We start from the raw sequence: 16,722 nt of genomic DNA on the forward strand, positions 1-16,722 counted from the left end.
ATCATGTTCATTCGTAAATTTGACTAATACTATTATGAATTATCATTATCATCCATTGTTGTTCTTTGTATTGTTGTTGTGTGCTCTTGACACTAGAATATCAACCAAGCAGCCAGAGGCACACTGTGTCATCGATGTGCTGACAGTAGGCTTGCTTTGCTGTGTGCTTGTAAACAGGGTGAAGTCATTCTAACCTGCCCAGTTAAAATTAACTTCGCGCAGAGTTACATGAGGCCGTGACTCTGCTGTGGCTGCCTTTACACGCAAGGTACCAACTCAAAAAGACCCTTGACCCACAACTCACACACACACACACACACATACACACAGATACACAAACACACATACACACACACGCATCCACACAGAGACAGATAGATACCCCTAACCTGACTCATTAAAAAGGCACGCACTTTATTTGTAAGGGATCACTGATGCATGGGATGACTGATGCATGGGATCAGGGTATTCTGCCAGCATGGCACTGTCTACAGTCTGCTACTGTATAGTGGCCAGTAAGGGATAGTCAATACAGACTTCCTGAGGACTTTGAATAGTGCACGGTTGTATACGGTTATATAGTGTATCAAAGAAGTATTACCTTTGATGCATGAGTTGTACAGGGTCAATTTCATTCTAGTGTCGCATCATTTTCAATACTTTCATACCAAAATACCAAGAGACTGATACAATTGATGGCAATTAGAAGATTAAGCAATATCATTATAGCAATTGTGTTTAATTATATATTTAGTAAAATAGCAACATATTAATTCAATAAAAAGTATAAAACACAAAGTTTTACATACAGTAATACATATTTATGGATCATACTTAAATATTAATAAATATATAAAAATATTAAAAACAAGTTAAAATGTGTTATAAATTTGTTTAAAAAGTCATGTAACACAATACAATAGCACAGGCAGCACAGTCAGCTATTGTATTTAAAACATTAAAACTACTGTCTTCATAACAAACTGTACAGAATGTGTGTATTTATGATGTGTATTATATTCATATTTAAGGTTGTACTTTGCGGTAAGAAGGTAAAGTATTTAGGTGTCAGTTTTTGTGTCTACGGACCTTGTGTGTGTGTGTGTGTGTGTGTGTGTGTGTGTGTGTGTGTGTGTGTGTATGTGTGTGTATGTGTGTATGTGTGTGTGTGTGTGTGTGTGTGTGTGTGTCTGTGTGTCTGTGCGGTTAGGGTTGGGTAATCACGATGGTGCTATAGGGCCCAGGCTGTTGTACCATTAGCTCCCTGAAAGACACCAGCTCTGCAGATAGGACACAACACACATCACAACACACAAAATACATTAACACTATGTATCAAGGATTGTCCACCTTAATGGCTATTTGTTAAAACTTTAAAGCTAGGGTAGGCAATTTAATTTAGAAGCATTCTATGTCATATTTGTTATGATTCTCTTTACATCCCGACATCAATCGATAAATCAAATGCTCTGATAGAAAAAGGAAAACAAACAATCTTGTATCTGTGGCCTGTAATCCTGTCCAATAATTTAATTCGGCCCAAATTAAATGAATGGATGATCTTCCTGTCTGGCTACCGTCCTACCCGGCTACCTGCATTCACTCTACTCTGGCACTTTGTCAGGCTTTGGGATTTTTCGGTTCGATACTACTCAAAATCTTGCTTACTTTGGCTGGTTTCTCCAAATTTCCTACCCTAGCCTTAAAATGACCACCAACAAGTAAGTAAAGTTTGAAGAAGTTACTTGTCAGCATAACAGGTTCAGGGTTTTCTTTGGCCTCACTTGGCGCCGGAGCTCTTTTGAAATTGGTTCTGAACAGCACTGGCTCAATTCAGGTCACACTGTTAAAAATTAAACGTTCCTTCTCGTTTCCTTCTGTCAGACAGATGTTGAACCGCTAGACATAGAAGTCAGAGCCAATAGAATACTAATCTTTCACTGAACATGATGCACTAGCTCACCCAGGAGTTTGGAGAGAGTGTGAGCTGCGTTGCTGCGGCTGGCCTCCGGGGGAAGCAGAGTGTCGAAGGTCACCTGACCAAACCTCTGGAGACGGTAGGACACCAGTCTGCAGGAGAGCAGTGTGTGAGACAAGAGTGTTGCTGGGCTGTGTGTGTGTGTGTGTGTGTGTGTGTGTCTGTGTGTGTGTGTATGTGTGTGTGTGTGTCTGTGTGTGTGTGTCTGTATGTGTGTGTGTGTCTGGGTGTGTCTGTTTGAGTGTATGCGTGTGTGTGTGTGTGTGTGTGTGTGTGTGTTTGTATGTGTGTGTGTGTGTGTGTGTGTGTTTGTATGTGTGTGTGTGTGTGTGTCAGCGTGTGTTTACCTGAGCAGGTCTGGAGCAGCGAGGTCCCTGCTCTGTGCGTGTGTCTGCAGCAGCTCAGGCATCTCCACGTACTCCTCAGCTATTGGCTGCATCAAGCTCTGCACTTCACCCTGGGGAGACCTAGAGAGACCAGCCACACACATGACTATTGGCCTTTTTCTATTACATAGGAACGGCTCAACTCGACTATACTTCCATCGCTTTTGGTACCAGGTACTTAATTTTCCACTGCAGATTGCAACTGCAGGTAGTACCGTGTCTATGTCAAGGTGACATTGAGGTCTGGCGACGCATGAAACTGCTGTGAGTTCATCTTCAAAGTGACACACACAGGAAAAAATATGGTTATTGTAGGAATGGTCTTGCGTCTCTGTATGTGGAAGCCATTGTGGATTGCCGGTTTCTGCAGGATTTCCTGTGTCGCACAATGGTGACGCAGTGAAGCAATGATGGCTCTAGTGACAATTATCTTGATCAATCAGTGGTCTGCAGAGTTTTCACCTTCAGCTCGCTTGGAATCTCGATGGAGATGAGACCAAAAACAGTTACCAGGTACCAAATATTTTTTCCCGATGGAAAACCAAGAAAGGGAAGTAGAATAAAGTTTAATTCAGCCGGTACCATGCAGTGGAAACAAGCCATGAGGCATAATGATGAGCAATCTACAAACACATGCACACACATACTCTCTCTATCTCGCTCTCTCAGACGGATGTCTCTCTTCTCTTCTCTTCTCTTCTCTTCTCTCTCGTGTGTGTGAGTGACTCACCATCTGCTGGCCGGTGTGGCAATGTCACTGTGAGATTTATCCCCTCGGGAAACATCCAGGGGGACTTCTGACACAGCTGTTGAGGCACAATGTAACAAGACATGAAGACTATAAACGTCTATAAACATCACCATCAAACGTCTTTTATCACACGCCGTAAGAGGAAATATTATTATTATTATTATTATTATACGTGTTAAAGTGAACCCCTAATTTCAGTTTCAGTCCAACACTGACATTAAAAATAAGACAGTGATTGGAGCAGAGTAGAATGATCACAAACTGGTTAGCAGAGATAAGCGTTGAAAACACAGCATTTTAAGTTTTCTTTTCTGAATGGCCTAGACTATTATGTTCAAGATCATAGAAGACACACTTTTCACACAAAATAAATGCGATTTTGGTTTAAGTAAAATTCATTCTTTCTACTGAGATTAGGGCACACACCACAAGATAACTATGGTAACTAAGGTAACTGTGTAGAGACCTACATGAGGCATCTGTGAGCTGCAACCCAGGCTCCACCGAGTGCCTTGGCATCTGAGAGAGAGAGAGAGAGAGAGAGAGGCAGAGAGAGGATTGCCAGAAACAAGTTATTTGTTATTTGAGAATGCTCCAAGATACACGCATGACCATATTGATATCAAAATGTTCTGATGATGACGTTACAAGCCGTTTTTGAAATCTGTCCCTTAAGACATCACAGATGGGTGTGTTCACCTAGATGTGTGACTGATAGATGAGCAACATTTGCTACAGTCCATTGGGTAGGCTGATAGAGTGATCTATCCAGCACACATCTAGGTGGACACGCCCACTCTCTGCCCCTTATGATGTCATAAGGGGCAGATTTCCAAAACGGCTTGGGCTAATCACACCACACCTGGCGGCATGTCATGGGACCTTTAAAGAGTACCACAGAGCCACTGGTTTATAGGGGTTTGGCCCCCTCTATAGGCCAGAACACTGATCTCCACTCCAGTGAAGGTAATTAACTGATGGTCATCTCTTCAGCCCACATCTCCTTGACTTAAGTTCTTAGGCTTTATACCATGTCGATCAGACCGGGCATGGAAAGACCCACAGCACTGTACCTCTCTGAAGCTGCTCTCCCTCCTCCTCCTCAGTGTTTCCCGGTCCTGTTCAGAACCCATAACCCCTTCCTCCTCCTTCTCCTCCCCTTCACCCCCCACCATGCCGTTGTGTCCGGATTGAGGCAGGGTGACGAGATGGGAGCCTTGTTTCCATAGTGACAGGAGATCAGGGTGGTACAGAACTGCAACACAAAGACACAGTCATGGGATCAATATCGTTTTCCATGTGGATAGACGGAAACTATCGGGAGTTGCAACTTCATATCTATAATGATAATCTGTAGGTCGCCCTGACCACTAGAGGGAGTGCTGAAGAGCTGATCAGGACGGGCAGCCTTGGCTAAGGAGTGGACCTGCAGCAACACCTCGTCCTGGGGATGAATGGAGAGAATTAGGATGGATGGTGCAACACGAGTGCTCTTCTGCTCTATTGATTTTACACAGAGGAATAATCAGTGGAGACAGAGAGAAAGACAGAGAGGCATAGAGAAAGGAATGGAAGGAACTAAGAGAGGGTAGAAAGAGAATGGAAGGAAGAAATGGGTCTGCTGCCAATGGGCTTACAATCCGTGAGCTCTGCGTTGGATCTTAATTAACTTGCAGCCGACACTTCGATTGCAGATCTCATTAAGCAAAATCAATGGGTCGGTAACTCGGCGATGCTCTATGGTGTAGTGTGTGTGTGTGTGTGTGTGTGTGTGTGTGTATGTGTTGCAAATCAAAAGATGAAAAACTGTATCTGGATGACCTAATTACTTAGTTGAGAGCGAGTGCATCTCTGCAGCAGGTTCAGAGTTTTTCGATATGAATGTGTGTTTGCCCTTGTTTGTGAGTGTGAGTGTGTGCGTGTTGGAGTGCATGTATGTGCTTGTGTGCTTGTATTTGTGTGTGTCTGTGTGTCTTAGTGCTGTACCGGGCTTAGGGTCTCAGCTAGCAGGTTCTCTAGCTGTCTTCTCATGGCCTGCTCAGAGATTTGGACCTCTGAGTCTGCAAAGACCAACTGACGCCTGCGGCCTCCTACACCAAGGCCGCGTCTCCCCCTGCGCGGAGGAGCATCCACCTGGGGTGGGGTGGGGGGGGGGGGGGGAGTGAGGGTGAGGGGGGAGTCAACTTTGTAAGATGGATACCAACTATGTGATGATGGTAATGTAGGATGAGAAATCACAAACAGTGACTCTACAGGTAGAGGGTCTGGCCTAAAAGATGATGCGCTTAAACCACGACCATAATTCAATCTCCACGTTGCACATTTCTGAAAATGTACGGATACACGGATCATGGTTATGAAACCACAATCCCCAGCATGCACCTCTCCACGGGTGGAGCACTCCGCCACTGGCTCTGTCCCCCTCTCAGACCCCCTCCCTCTCCCCGAGGAGCCCTCTGGAGGAACGTCCACTACGGCAGAGGACGGGGGGGTCATCTCCCTGGAGATGGTCGCCAGGGGAACGGCGACGGGCAGGCCCGTCTCCTCGTCTAGGATCCACACGCTGTCTGTGTTGGCCCGCAGCACAGTCTCTTTCAACCTGGAGACGCACACATACACACACACACACACACACACACACACAAACAGCTTTAATGTTTTGTTTTTAAGCATGTGCTGTGAACACGCTCAGATGAGAACCGCACACCGTGAGTGAACCCAACGGTGGTGCTCAGGGGAATAGCAGCCATTACAAGGGTATTGTGTATTGTGCAATCAGTTCACTTGGCGGTGGGCTCAGAGAGCAGTCGACCCATGCAGACTGACAGTACCTGGGGACCCGCGGGCCCGGCTGATGGACTGCCTTATGGCTGGTTCAACCGACATGATTTCGGCCCTATTTTGCCCCAATTTGTTCGTTGCCACGAGACGAGGTCTTGCAATGTGACTTTCTTGCGATCTGCGATTTTTCCGTCTGCGACGTTCGAAAACCCCACAACGAAAAGTTTGGCATGCCACAAGTTTTGGGGGAATCGCAATGACGTATCCATTGTTGACATGGAGGGAACCCCGGCAGCTGGAGTTCACGGGCAGTGTTTACTAACTAGACTTCACTGCACTACGCTGAGGAACAGTGACTAGCCGCTACAAAGATGAATGTGATGAATGCCAAGAAGAAGAAAGCTAGTAAAGAAAACGAGAGAAAATGGAACAACACAATGGAGACAACTTTAGTGGAAATGTGGCAGCAGTGTCCCTGTATTTACGACGTGTCCACAAAGGAGTTCCATGATAGGGTGAAAAGGGATACAGCCTGGCGAGAAATGGCAGACAATCCATTGTAATTGACACTTTGTTGCTGCGTTGTTGCTGCGTGTATCGTTCACATCATGCGTTGCGCGTGACGTGAACGATACAAAGTAAAGATTCTAGAGCATTGCAACCTTGAATCCTTGATACAAAGTTTCTTGTGTGGCCACTCTTCCGACGAGACAAAGCCCGATTTTGTGGTTCTGTGATCGCATAGTGTAACATGTTAAATCGTGGAGGAATATCTGAGAATCATGGAGTCTGAACCAGCCATTAGCAGTGGGAGGTTTGCCTGAAGTTGCAGACTACAGTTCTTAACTCTGCCCGTCCACAGCAGGTGAATGTGTTTCCATCTGTCTCATTGACATACAGAGATGCTTGATGTGTTTCTACGTTATGGGTCGCTGCTTCTGCTCAAATTATTTATTTTTGGATCATGGATAGGATGCAACTCAAGATGAAAACAACTTTGCCTCAGCACAATTTGATTTTAAACAGATGCAAGGATGGGAGTGCCATGAAAGCAGTCATGTTTTCTGGACTGCTGTGTGTGTGTGTGTGTGTGTGTGTGTGTGTGTGTGTGTGTGTGTGTGTGTGTGTGTGTGGGTTTTACTGGTCAATAGAGATTCTGGCTCCCTCCATATCCAGAGTTGCCGCCCTCTCCCTCTCCTGCTCCTCTACTGCTTTCAATACACACACACAAAGACACAGAGACAGAAACACAAACACACACACAGACAGACACACACGCACAAATAAACAACATAAATCCATTCAGAGATTTCTATTAAGATTATGGATTTTATGCTTTTTTTAAGAACGTAATTATAAAGCAACAAGAACAGCATTCGATAATTACAGTTGAAAGTATCTTGTGTATTTTATTGTGACTTTTTTATTATCTTGATAATACACACATTTGTCAAATAAAAACACACACATGCACACACACATGTAGATGTGCAAAAAACACCCATACCTTCACAAAACTGGTCCTGTTGGTCCAATAGTAGATCCAGCTCCATGGCTGTGGCCTCAGGCAGCTCAGCTCCTTCAAAACACTGACCCAGAGAGAAGGGCCCTCAGACAGGTGCTACCAGAGGTGTGTGTGTTTGTGTGTGTGTGAGTGTGCGAGTGTGTGTGTGTAAAAAAGTAGCGAGTGGTGTTCGACTCCCAGCCAATGGGTATTGGGTGCGATCCCCATGTCTACAGGTAAATTACCTGTAGCCATCCCTGAGCAGGACAACAACCCTACCCAATCCTTAACGACATGCATCTCAAGTAGAGTAGATTGGGATTTTCATATCGCACCTCAACACTGTGTTGTGGTGTTTCCATGATTCAGTTAACTGGTATCTTATCTGGGATGGATTCATTCTAGTGGTGACAGACAGACGGCGAGTTAATGACGTGTGGCAACAATCTCTGTACTCTCAGACGACTGCTTTACACTGTCAGGTGCTGCTGCAGCAAGGGCCTTAAATGCCTGACGGATTTAATGTGTTTGATCCGTCCAAGTTCTCTAATGTAATGTTCCTAGGCTATTTGAGCAGCCTCCTCAACCAATGGCCTTTGATAATGTGTGGCTTTAGAGACACCTGGCATCGCCCCCGGAGGAAATACATCCCCTTTTTATTTTATACCTGGGACATTTATCTGCATTTCCATTGGCTGAGGTGTCAAACCACTGAACAGAAGACACAAGTACACTGTGTGAGGGTTGGGGCACACATGTATATATTCATGAAAATGCCTTAAGGCTCAAAGTGCTACACTCTCTTAATACCTCATATACTAACTACTAGCTTCTAGTACTACGTTATAAGTTTGGCTGAAGTACTACATTCTAACTAGTTTCTAGTACTACAAGGTAACTATTACATGATAACTGTAGCCCCTAGCATGACATCCTGGGCCGGTTCCAAACTACAGCCCTTATCACTGCATCCCGGTCTGGCTCCTCTAACCATGTCTGTCCTACCTCAGCAGCGTGGATGCCAAGCTGCTTCTCTCTTAGAGTGATTACAGCCGCAGGCGAGCTGAAACCTAGATTCAAGTCCCAGAGATAAGCAGCATTAAAGAGCTAGAATTAAAGAGCTAGAATTTAGCTGATAGAGCCTGACTAATGTTGTACAGGAAGTGAACACGTACAAGTCGGTTGGGTTACTTTCAATTTGCAAAGTAAATAGTAGCTGTGATTCATTACGCAGCAATTGTTTATTTTTTTACAATTACTATTATTAGTTATCCTCATGGTACATTTGGATTAAGTCCACATTAAATTTATCATGAGTATAGAATAAAAATCAATACATATAAACATGATGAGGATTATAGATTTAAAATGCACAAGTAAAGCTTACCATTGGGTGCGATGTGAGGACTGGCCAGCAGGGAGTGCTGTGAGGCAGTGTCCTGAGTCAGCAATCTAGGCTGGAGAAACACAGGACAAACTGAACTAAATACAAATACTAATACCTTTTTTAGTGAAGTAAAGCCTGTTACAAAATTGAATTCGCTAGATCTCTTAACTGAGATTTAACACCGATATGTTATGGACATGAAATTGAATCAGTGAAACTATGATCTGATTTCAGAACTGTGATCTGAAATAATCTGACATGTCTCTTTATGTCTCTTTGTATGTTAAAGCTTTTATTTTTATGTATATAATGTAAGGCTGGCTGACTACTAACATGTTAACACTGGCTATCAATAGTGTCTAATACCAAGCCTATGATCTGCTCTCTGCATTCATTACATTAAGGGAGTTAATTAAGCTCATTTGTTTAATTTCTTAATATATTAGGTCATAAGTCTGGTCTTTCAATCACATAGTTATGGAAAACCTTATTTGTTATGTAAAACATTGAAGAATGGACACATAGGACAAAGTGCATTCTTGTTTAACCTGCTAACTTCACCCAAGGCAAATATTGGATGTTTTTACGCAAGTGACGAAGTGGCGAAAAGGATGCACTCATGTCTGTCCCTCTGTCCAACTTTAGGTGACAAACACTTCTATCTGAGTTATAACCCCTCGTTTGTTCATATTTTTAAATGTTTTTATGTATTTGTATTTATGAGTCTCTTTGAAGAGTCTTACATATAGTATCATGAGGTAAATAATTGGTAGTAATCTTAATTTTGACTTGACAGACAGGGCAGTACGTCTACTATATCCTATAAGGAACACAAAATTAGCTCACATTTACAATCCTACTTGCTATTAAACCAAGGTCAAATAGAGGAGTATTTGTTCTAGTACTTTTACTATATATAATTGATACTCACTCGTAGGACTACAAAAATGGTCCATCCAAGCAAGGTAGAAATTTTATCAATAAATACATGCAGCTGGTACCACTATGTGTGTGTTGTTCACATGTTGGTGTCAGTGTACCTGCTGTATTTTGTAGGGACTGGGTAGCTGGTACTGTTATGTGTGTGTTGTTCACATGTGTCGTGGCAATTTCCTTTAACAGATATTGCGTCTAGGACAAATGAGATTTCCCACTGCAAAAAAGCACACAATACATTGGAAAGCAATTATCCTAGGTTTAATGCATGCATACATTAGACTCCTCTCTAGCAGAGTGAGTCCAGAATACAGTTTGACAGAGTTATTTATACCGTTTCAGATCCTCCCCATATTGCAGATGTCAATAATCAAATCAAGTAATGTTTGCCCAAAACACAGAGTTGCCTGTGTTCTTATCAAGCAGAAGAGTGCCTAAGAGGATGTCTTCTCGTTTGTGACCAGTTTACCCAAGTACGAAGGTTAACACTATTGGTTGACTCTAAGGAAGGTAGGCCGGCGACCCATAGAGAAGGGAAGGTGGGACAGCTGACCAGAGCACATGGGATAACATTTTGACGACATCGCTCACTTGTGAGGTGGCTGAATCAAGCACAAAGGTCAATGAATAGTCGACTCTGGGAAAAGGCAAGATGGCAAGACAATACGCGAAAGGAAAGAACAAGGCCTAAGTTATAAAAACAAACAACATGTAGATTTTTCCATCACACATGTTATAGCACATTTCCACCGCAGGGTGCAGATCGGTTCAGTCTGCAAAGGTGCGGCATGGGTCGCATTTCCACCACCAAAAGTGGGCGTGACCTCATGTACTCGTCTCGCAGTACTCCTCCGTTGTGGTACTGAGACGCCTGAAAGGGTGCCGGCAAGTTTGAGCTACATACGCCGTCCGTTGACTGGTCGACAGAATCGTCCCTTCCGTGCGACAGGGGGATAACAAACAAACACAGTACCCGCGAGGTATTCCTGGACAACGGCGAAAGCTTCGTTTATTGAAGAAAATGTCGCGCAAAGGTTTTCAGTCCTTCTTGGACATCCTACATTGTTGCTATTTGTTCATAGTGCGCATTCTTCTGTTTAGCAGGCTACACTGTGTCGGGCTGCTATGAGATCACGATGCTTACGTAGCTACCGTGGCTATCGCCGTCCGGCTTAACCCGCCCTACCATAAGGGTACTGGCGGTGGTTGAAACGCGAGCCGTAACTGAGCTGGGGTATACTGCACCCTCACTACTGGGCTGAGGCTGCTGGGTCCGAAGCGTACCCGCCAGTGGAAATGTGCCACCTGTTGTATCTTGTAGGGACTGGGCAGCTGGTACACTATGTGTTTGTTGTATACATGTTAGGTACCTGCTGTATCTTGTAGGGACTGGGCAGCTGGTACACTATGTGTGTGTTGTTCACATGTTAGTGTACCTGCTGTATCTTGTAGGGACTGGGCAGCTGGTCTGCCCGCATCAGACCGAAGAAAGGGTCCTGAGCTCCCTCTGCCTCCTCCATCAGAAACAGGTTGTCAGGCACATCCAGGGTCACTCTGAACATCAGGGACGTGAGATAAAAAACAAAATAATCCAGTGTGAGGACTCTTATCTTCTGACTTCATGTAAGACTCAACCAGACAGTTTGCCTCCAGGGAAAATGTTATGCAAGGAGAGAGCAGAAGTAGCAAGATATGTTGCGCACATGCCATATATCTGTTCAATAAAGTTATGACCATGTGTGTTTTCAGCTAGTTTTGGCATGATTGTTTTATCAGTATAAACCACTATAAACCACACAACTGACGGAGCATGATGATGTAAACCTCTCTTGGACAGCATCTATAAGATTGATTGTGAACATTTATTCATTCATTCTTTATACAGTACATTTAAATACTAGTGCTGATTATATTACTATTACTCACAGACGTGCGGTCAGGGGTGGCAGAGGAGGCAGAGCTAAGGGTGGTATAGGGCCAAGCCCTTGGACTTTCAAGGCCCTTCCCTACTAGAGCATGGAAACCCGACCAGAGCTCGGTCACATCAGCGCGATAAATAGAATAGAATAGAAACTTTAATTGCCACACAACAATGTTGGTATTTTTTGGCATTGAAGATTTAAAATTTAAAACAGCTCATTATGTAGAGTAGCCAATGGGGTCGGTCGCTTTCACTTGATATAAAGGTTCGTTTTTGTGGGGTCACTCGTGTTCATTTGTTTCATTTAGAGACCTACGTAGGCTACCAACAGAGCCTCTTGTGTTAATTTTTGGGATTTTTTCCTGTTACCTTGGGCCTTTTGTGTGGGCCTTTGAATTCATTTCAATTGGCTATATGATTGGGCTATGGCGCCTGTGTTTAAAGCGGCCAGCGACAGGACATAGGACTCGATCGTCTACTCACGTTCAAAGCCAAATTTCTTTGAAAATGTTTAGAACCTCAAGAATAGATTTGATGATTTAAGCTACTCTATTGGGTTTATATATTTGTGAATCTGACTTAAAATGTCAGTGCCTCACCAGCCACGAACCTCACCGCACTGCTATTATTCACATCTCCTCATTTACATCTCCATCCATTTTTTATGTTTTATAAATTATTAAAAAGTGCTAGTTATACAAATCACCCAACATTTAACAGTGTAGGCTACACGATTAGCATTCAGGCAAACTCATTAAAAATATAGGCTACTCCTGTTTGACCTTCACTTCTAAAACTAAGATTATGTTTACCATAAAAATTACGTGGCTTACCCATAAGATTGATCGCAAACTTTATTAAATGGTATCCTAGCAACACATGCATGAACCCTACGGGTTATCAGAAGGGACAAAAAACATTTGAATAAACAAATTATGAAAACGTCTGCAGTGTGTGCTAAATAGGACCAATCTCAATCAATAGGTTCGCAACGTCGGCCACAATGCTTGTAAAAGACGCTCCGTGCAAAGGGGTTGTAAAGTTGCTAGACACACGGGCTGACAAGTGCATAGAGTTACTAGCCCGATAGTAAAGTTACTAGACCCGGGCGTGCGGGCATGTCGCCATTTCGAACCCTGTTAACGTAGATCATTGAACAGCTTCCCTTCAGTTAAAGAGCAGCCTTGCTTCAGAACAAGTGTGTCCCTAAGGTAGGGGTGATGGAAGCACAAAGTGTGTTTGGCACCTTTATGCCCCTGGGGTACCTTACAATGGTGTGTGTGTGTGTGTGTGGGGGGGGTAGGTTTATGTGTGTGTCTGTGTGTGTGTTCATGGCTTCACATGCGTAAGCAGACCGGAAATAACATCGCCTTTGTTGGAGCCTAGTGGGAGGTGAAAGATGACATGCAACTGAGGCTTGGTCTCAGATGAGCATCCAAAATCTGACATTGATGATGATCTTATTAACACTGAGGAGTGTGATGAGTGTATGCTTGTGCCATTATTATTCAAATATATTTTTTAAACCTGTCAGACTCGGCGATATCGATGCGGTTCCACTGTGCGGGTCGGAGTAGACGCTCTACGATCTGCTGAGAGTCCTCTGGAAAAAAAACACACACAAATGACTACACACACACACACACACACACACAGGAGCCCCCCACGGGCGATTGTGTGTTTCATTGAAGCAGACCCGCGCTTACACGCTGATGTGTGTGCCACTGACGATAGCAACATTATCGTGCCCTCTGAGGCTGGTTGGGTATCAGCCGTGATGACGCCATGTGATTTCATGTGATGTGACGTGCATTATGATAAAGGCTTGATGCATGATCTCATGACCATCGCTCGCTCTCTCTCTCTCTCTCTCTGAAGTGAAGAGGCGGTTCACGGGGAGAATTCTTTATATGAACATAATGCACAATGTACATGATGCATACATCCACAAGATGTTTTGGTTTCTCTTCTCTTTGCATGTGATGGCCACACTTGTTGTTCTATAGCATTACATGAGTTATTGTTATGTTTAGCATTTTGTTACCGTGTTCATGAGGTTTTTGGATAAACCTCGTCGTTTTAGAGACCTACTTCAGTTTATTAACCATACTACTAATCCTGTTGATAACTCCTATCTACATTGAGTGGAGAGGCCTATTTGTTTTTGCACTGTGTTATTTATCTGATATGATATGATATGAAGAGTCGGGTGAAGAATATAATTCAGATAAACAGAACAATGCAGATATTTAAATAACGTAGGCCTTCACAACACTAGCCAGACATGCTTGATTTTTTAAGAAGTACCCATTTTCAAAGGAATCTCCTATTTAAAAAAGCCTGTTCAGTTGACCAAACCCCAATGCTGAATGAATCAATAGCTACTTAACCTTCTGGCTGAAATTCTATTTTTCTCAGTGTCTTTTATTGTCTATTGTTCAGTCTGTGACCTTTAAGAATGATGGCTGAATTCCAAAGACGTCCTTATCCATGCCAGTCTAAAATACACCAGGGTTTCTCAACAATGTGTTTAATCACTTTCCGCCTGTATGATTTGTTTGCAAGTCCATAATTAGGATTTAACAACACAATTAATTTGCAGAATGTCTTCATAATTCGTATGGTGAACGTTGTGACAACAGGCAGACTTAAGCTACTTGGCATTCATAGCGCTCCCCTTCTGTCCAGAACAGCATTTGTGTGATTAATTTCCCATCTTGTCCATGACAAAGCCCATTTGTCAAATGACCACCACCAAAAACCAAAAAAACCTAACAAGGGTGCAGACAGAGCGGGTCTGAAATGGACCTGAGAGGTCGCGTCCATGCGGTGAAATGGAGCCAGCTGGACGGCTGAGGTGTAGCGAATCACAGGAATCTGTTGATGTGGAATAATTGCCAAAGCAGTCATTGTCAAAGCAATCCGTTACCTTTATTTATTTATTTGCGTGTGGTGTGTGAGCTGTCATGCTGGATATAGCGTTTATCGATTGCATTCTATCCCATAATAATTTGTCAACAGCAGGGAAATTATGTTCTTGTCAATGTGACTAAGACACTGGCTCGAGCCTCCCCCACTCCCTTCAGCATCTAATGTTGTCATCATCTGAGGCCCATTATGGATTTCTATATTTTTTAATGAAAATCAAAAAGAGGGTGGTACAGTCAACTGTACTGCTCACCAACACACGCACAGATAAACGCACACACATACACAGACACAGACACACACACACACACACACACACACACACACTCTTTCACATACACACACACACACACACACACACACACACACACACACACACACACACACACACACAGCCCCCTATATGTCTTTGCACTTGTGTTGTCCTTCACTGTCATTGATCCCCCTAGAGCTCCCGTCCTGACCGTCCACACCCCTGAGGCTATGGGCTTGAGACAGGCCCTGAGAGAAGCTAACTCGCCTCTATTGATCTCACGGTCGTAGATTCCCTTCTGAGGAAATATAAAGTGTGTAGCTACTCCCGGCTATACCACCACAACTTCCATCAACAGCCTGAAACAAAAACCTCTTTCTCCTCTCGAGTCAACCTCTTATCTCGTCACTTCTTTAAGAAATAAGACTTTTTCTGCTGTGCTGTAGATACGATTTGAGAGTTGTAAAGAGAGAGAGAGAGCAGAAAAGAGGGGACGATTTAGAAACTACAACATTCCAGCCTCTCTGCTCCCTCCTCCCTGCGTTTCGTTCTTGAACCTGTGATCGACAGGCATGATGGATTCCCTGAACCAATCACGGGAGAGATGGTAAGAAATGAGCCGGGAGCGGCTTAATATCTAAGTTGGCTCATACAGACGCGGTCAACTCGAAACACATATTCTCCGTTTATTTCTATTTATAGTGTATTTTATGTACTTACAGCGAACACATTACACTGAAAAATAAGGGTCACATTATTTACGTTATGTTTTAAACACATCCCATCCTTATTGTCACACATACGTGGCCTAATGTTAGTCACTCACCTAAGAGAAAACGGCATTGCTTGTGGTAGACGACAACCACTCCGTACTGCAGCTGAGCGGACAGGTAGAGCGAGAACCTGGGCTTGGGGAGGTCAGGGGTCGGAGGAGGAACACGGACCAGCACATAGTCCATGATATCCTGGCTAAAGCAACAGAAAGCCAACATGACGGGACCATTTTGTGGGGGGTCCCAGTGTAATTCTTGAACCAGCAGGCTTGTAAACTAACCGTTGTGTGAGTGACTACCTAGTATCGATGAGGCAATATTTTTAAATGACGCAAAAACGAATTATGAACGAATAATGAATACAAGCCACAGCCGGTCGACACATATTGAATCATATCTTGTGTATCTAAAGAATAAAGAATGACCGTATATCATCCATCACGCTGCCGTATGGATTATCTTACCATGTTCGCCCCACGTTGACCTTCAGGAGTTCTCTGCGGTTCATCTTGATGCCTTTGGTGGCCGCCAACCTAAACATCATCGTTTTAAAATGCTCCAATACTGTTCGGCGCGAATGTCGTCTATGTTATCTTGTTTTGATGTAAAAATGTGTCCTATCTTGTTGAATTTACTTAGAAAATCGACCAACTATTGAAGTCGGACGGCTGGCTTTTAAAGTAAACAGTCATCCACTCACCATATTGTTGAAAAACACCCAGTGTGTCGATGAAGGACATTTGGATAGTAAAACATTGTCTTGATTGTCGGCTTAAACTGAAAATTGTTTTAAAATAAACAACAGCGAATAAACAGTGCGCTGACACACACAGTGAATAAGCAAATTATTTGGCTGCTTTTTCAATGTTTTTTATTTGGCGCTCCGGCTTTCCCGCCGCCAATCAATTTTCGCGCTTAAAACGATTGACGACAACATGGCGTCAACAGGGTCGAATGAAAAAGGGCAGGTTGTATTTTCAATCGCATGGACATTTAGTTCATAATACATAAACGATGTTGGCTATGTACTTAATCAATGGGATACAAATATCACAATGTGTATTTATTATATCTCATCACATCTGTTGTGTTTCAATTATGAACTTGTAGTGGTTGTACCATTT

The 16,722-nt window shown here is 43.4% G+C and overlaps 1 protein-coding gene across 4 annotated transcripts; it reads right to left on the bottom strand.

Annotated features, from left to right (window-relative positions):
• Positions 1–760: 760 nt before the first annotated feature.
• On the bottom strand, positions 761–16,633 carry rec8b (REC8 meiotic recombination protein b). 4 transcript variants are annotated; one of them, XM_084474904.1, is made up of 18 exons: positions 16,299–16,430; positions 16,063–16,131; positions 15,652–15,794; positions 13,172–13,247; positions 11,160–11,277; positions 8,788–8,857; positions 8,406–8,470; positions 7,404–7,485; positions 7,038–7,104; positions 5,498–5,714; positions 5,102–5,248; positions 4,484–4,559; positions 4,189–4,370; positions 3,586–3,634; positions 3,095–3,170; positions 2,326–2,445; positions 1,964–2,070; positions 761–1,280 (listed from the first exon to the last, which is right to left on the bottom strand). In XM_084474904.1, the coding sequence occupies exons 1-18, from the start codon at positions 16,352–16,354 to the stop codon at positions 1,207–1,209; spliced, it is 1,794 nt and encodes a 597-aa protein (XP_084331030.1). In that variant the 5' UTR covers positions 16,355–16,430; the 3' UTR covers positions 761–1,206. The 4 variants fall into 4 exon arrangements, 3 of the variants coding, with proteins under 3 accessions (XP_084331030.1, XP_084331029.1, XP_084331031.1); XM_084474903.1 differs by having other exon boundaries at positions 7,038–7,107; XR_014637389.1 differs by lacking the exons at positions 761–1,280; positions 1,964–2,070 and having other exon boundaries at positions 2,342–2,445; positions 3,012–3,170; positions 7,038–7,107; positions 16,299–16,633.
• Positions 16,634–16,722: the final 89 nt, after the last annotated feature.

The sequence above is a fragment of the Micromesistius poutassou genome (genome assembly GCF_964030765.1).
Source record: "Micromesistius poutassou genome assembly, chromosome: 11".
NCBI lineage: Eukaryota > Metazoa > Chordata > Actinopteri > Gadiformes > Gadidae > Micromesistius > Micromesistius poutassou.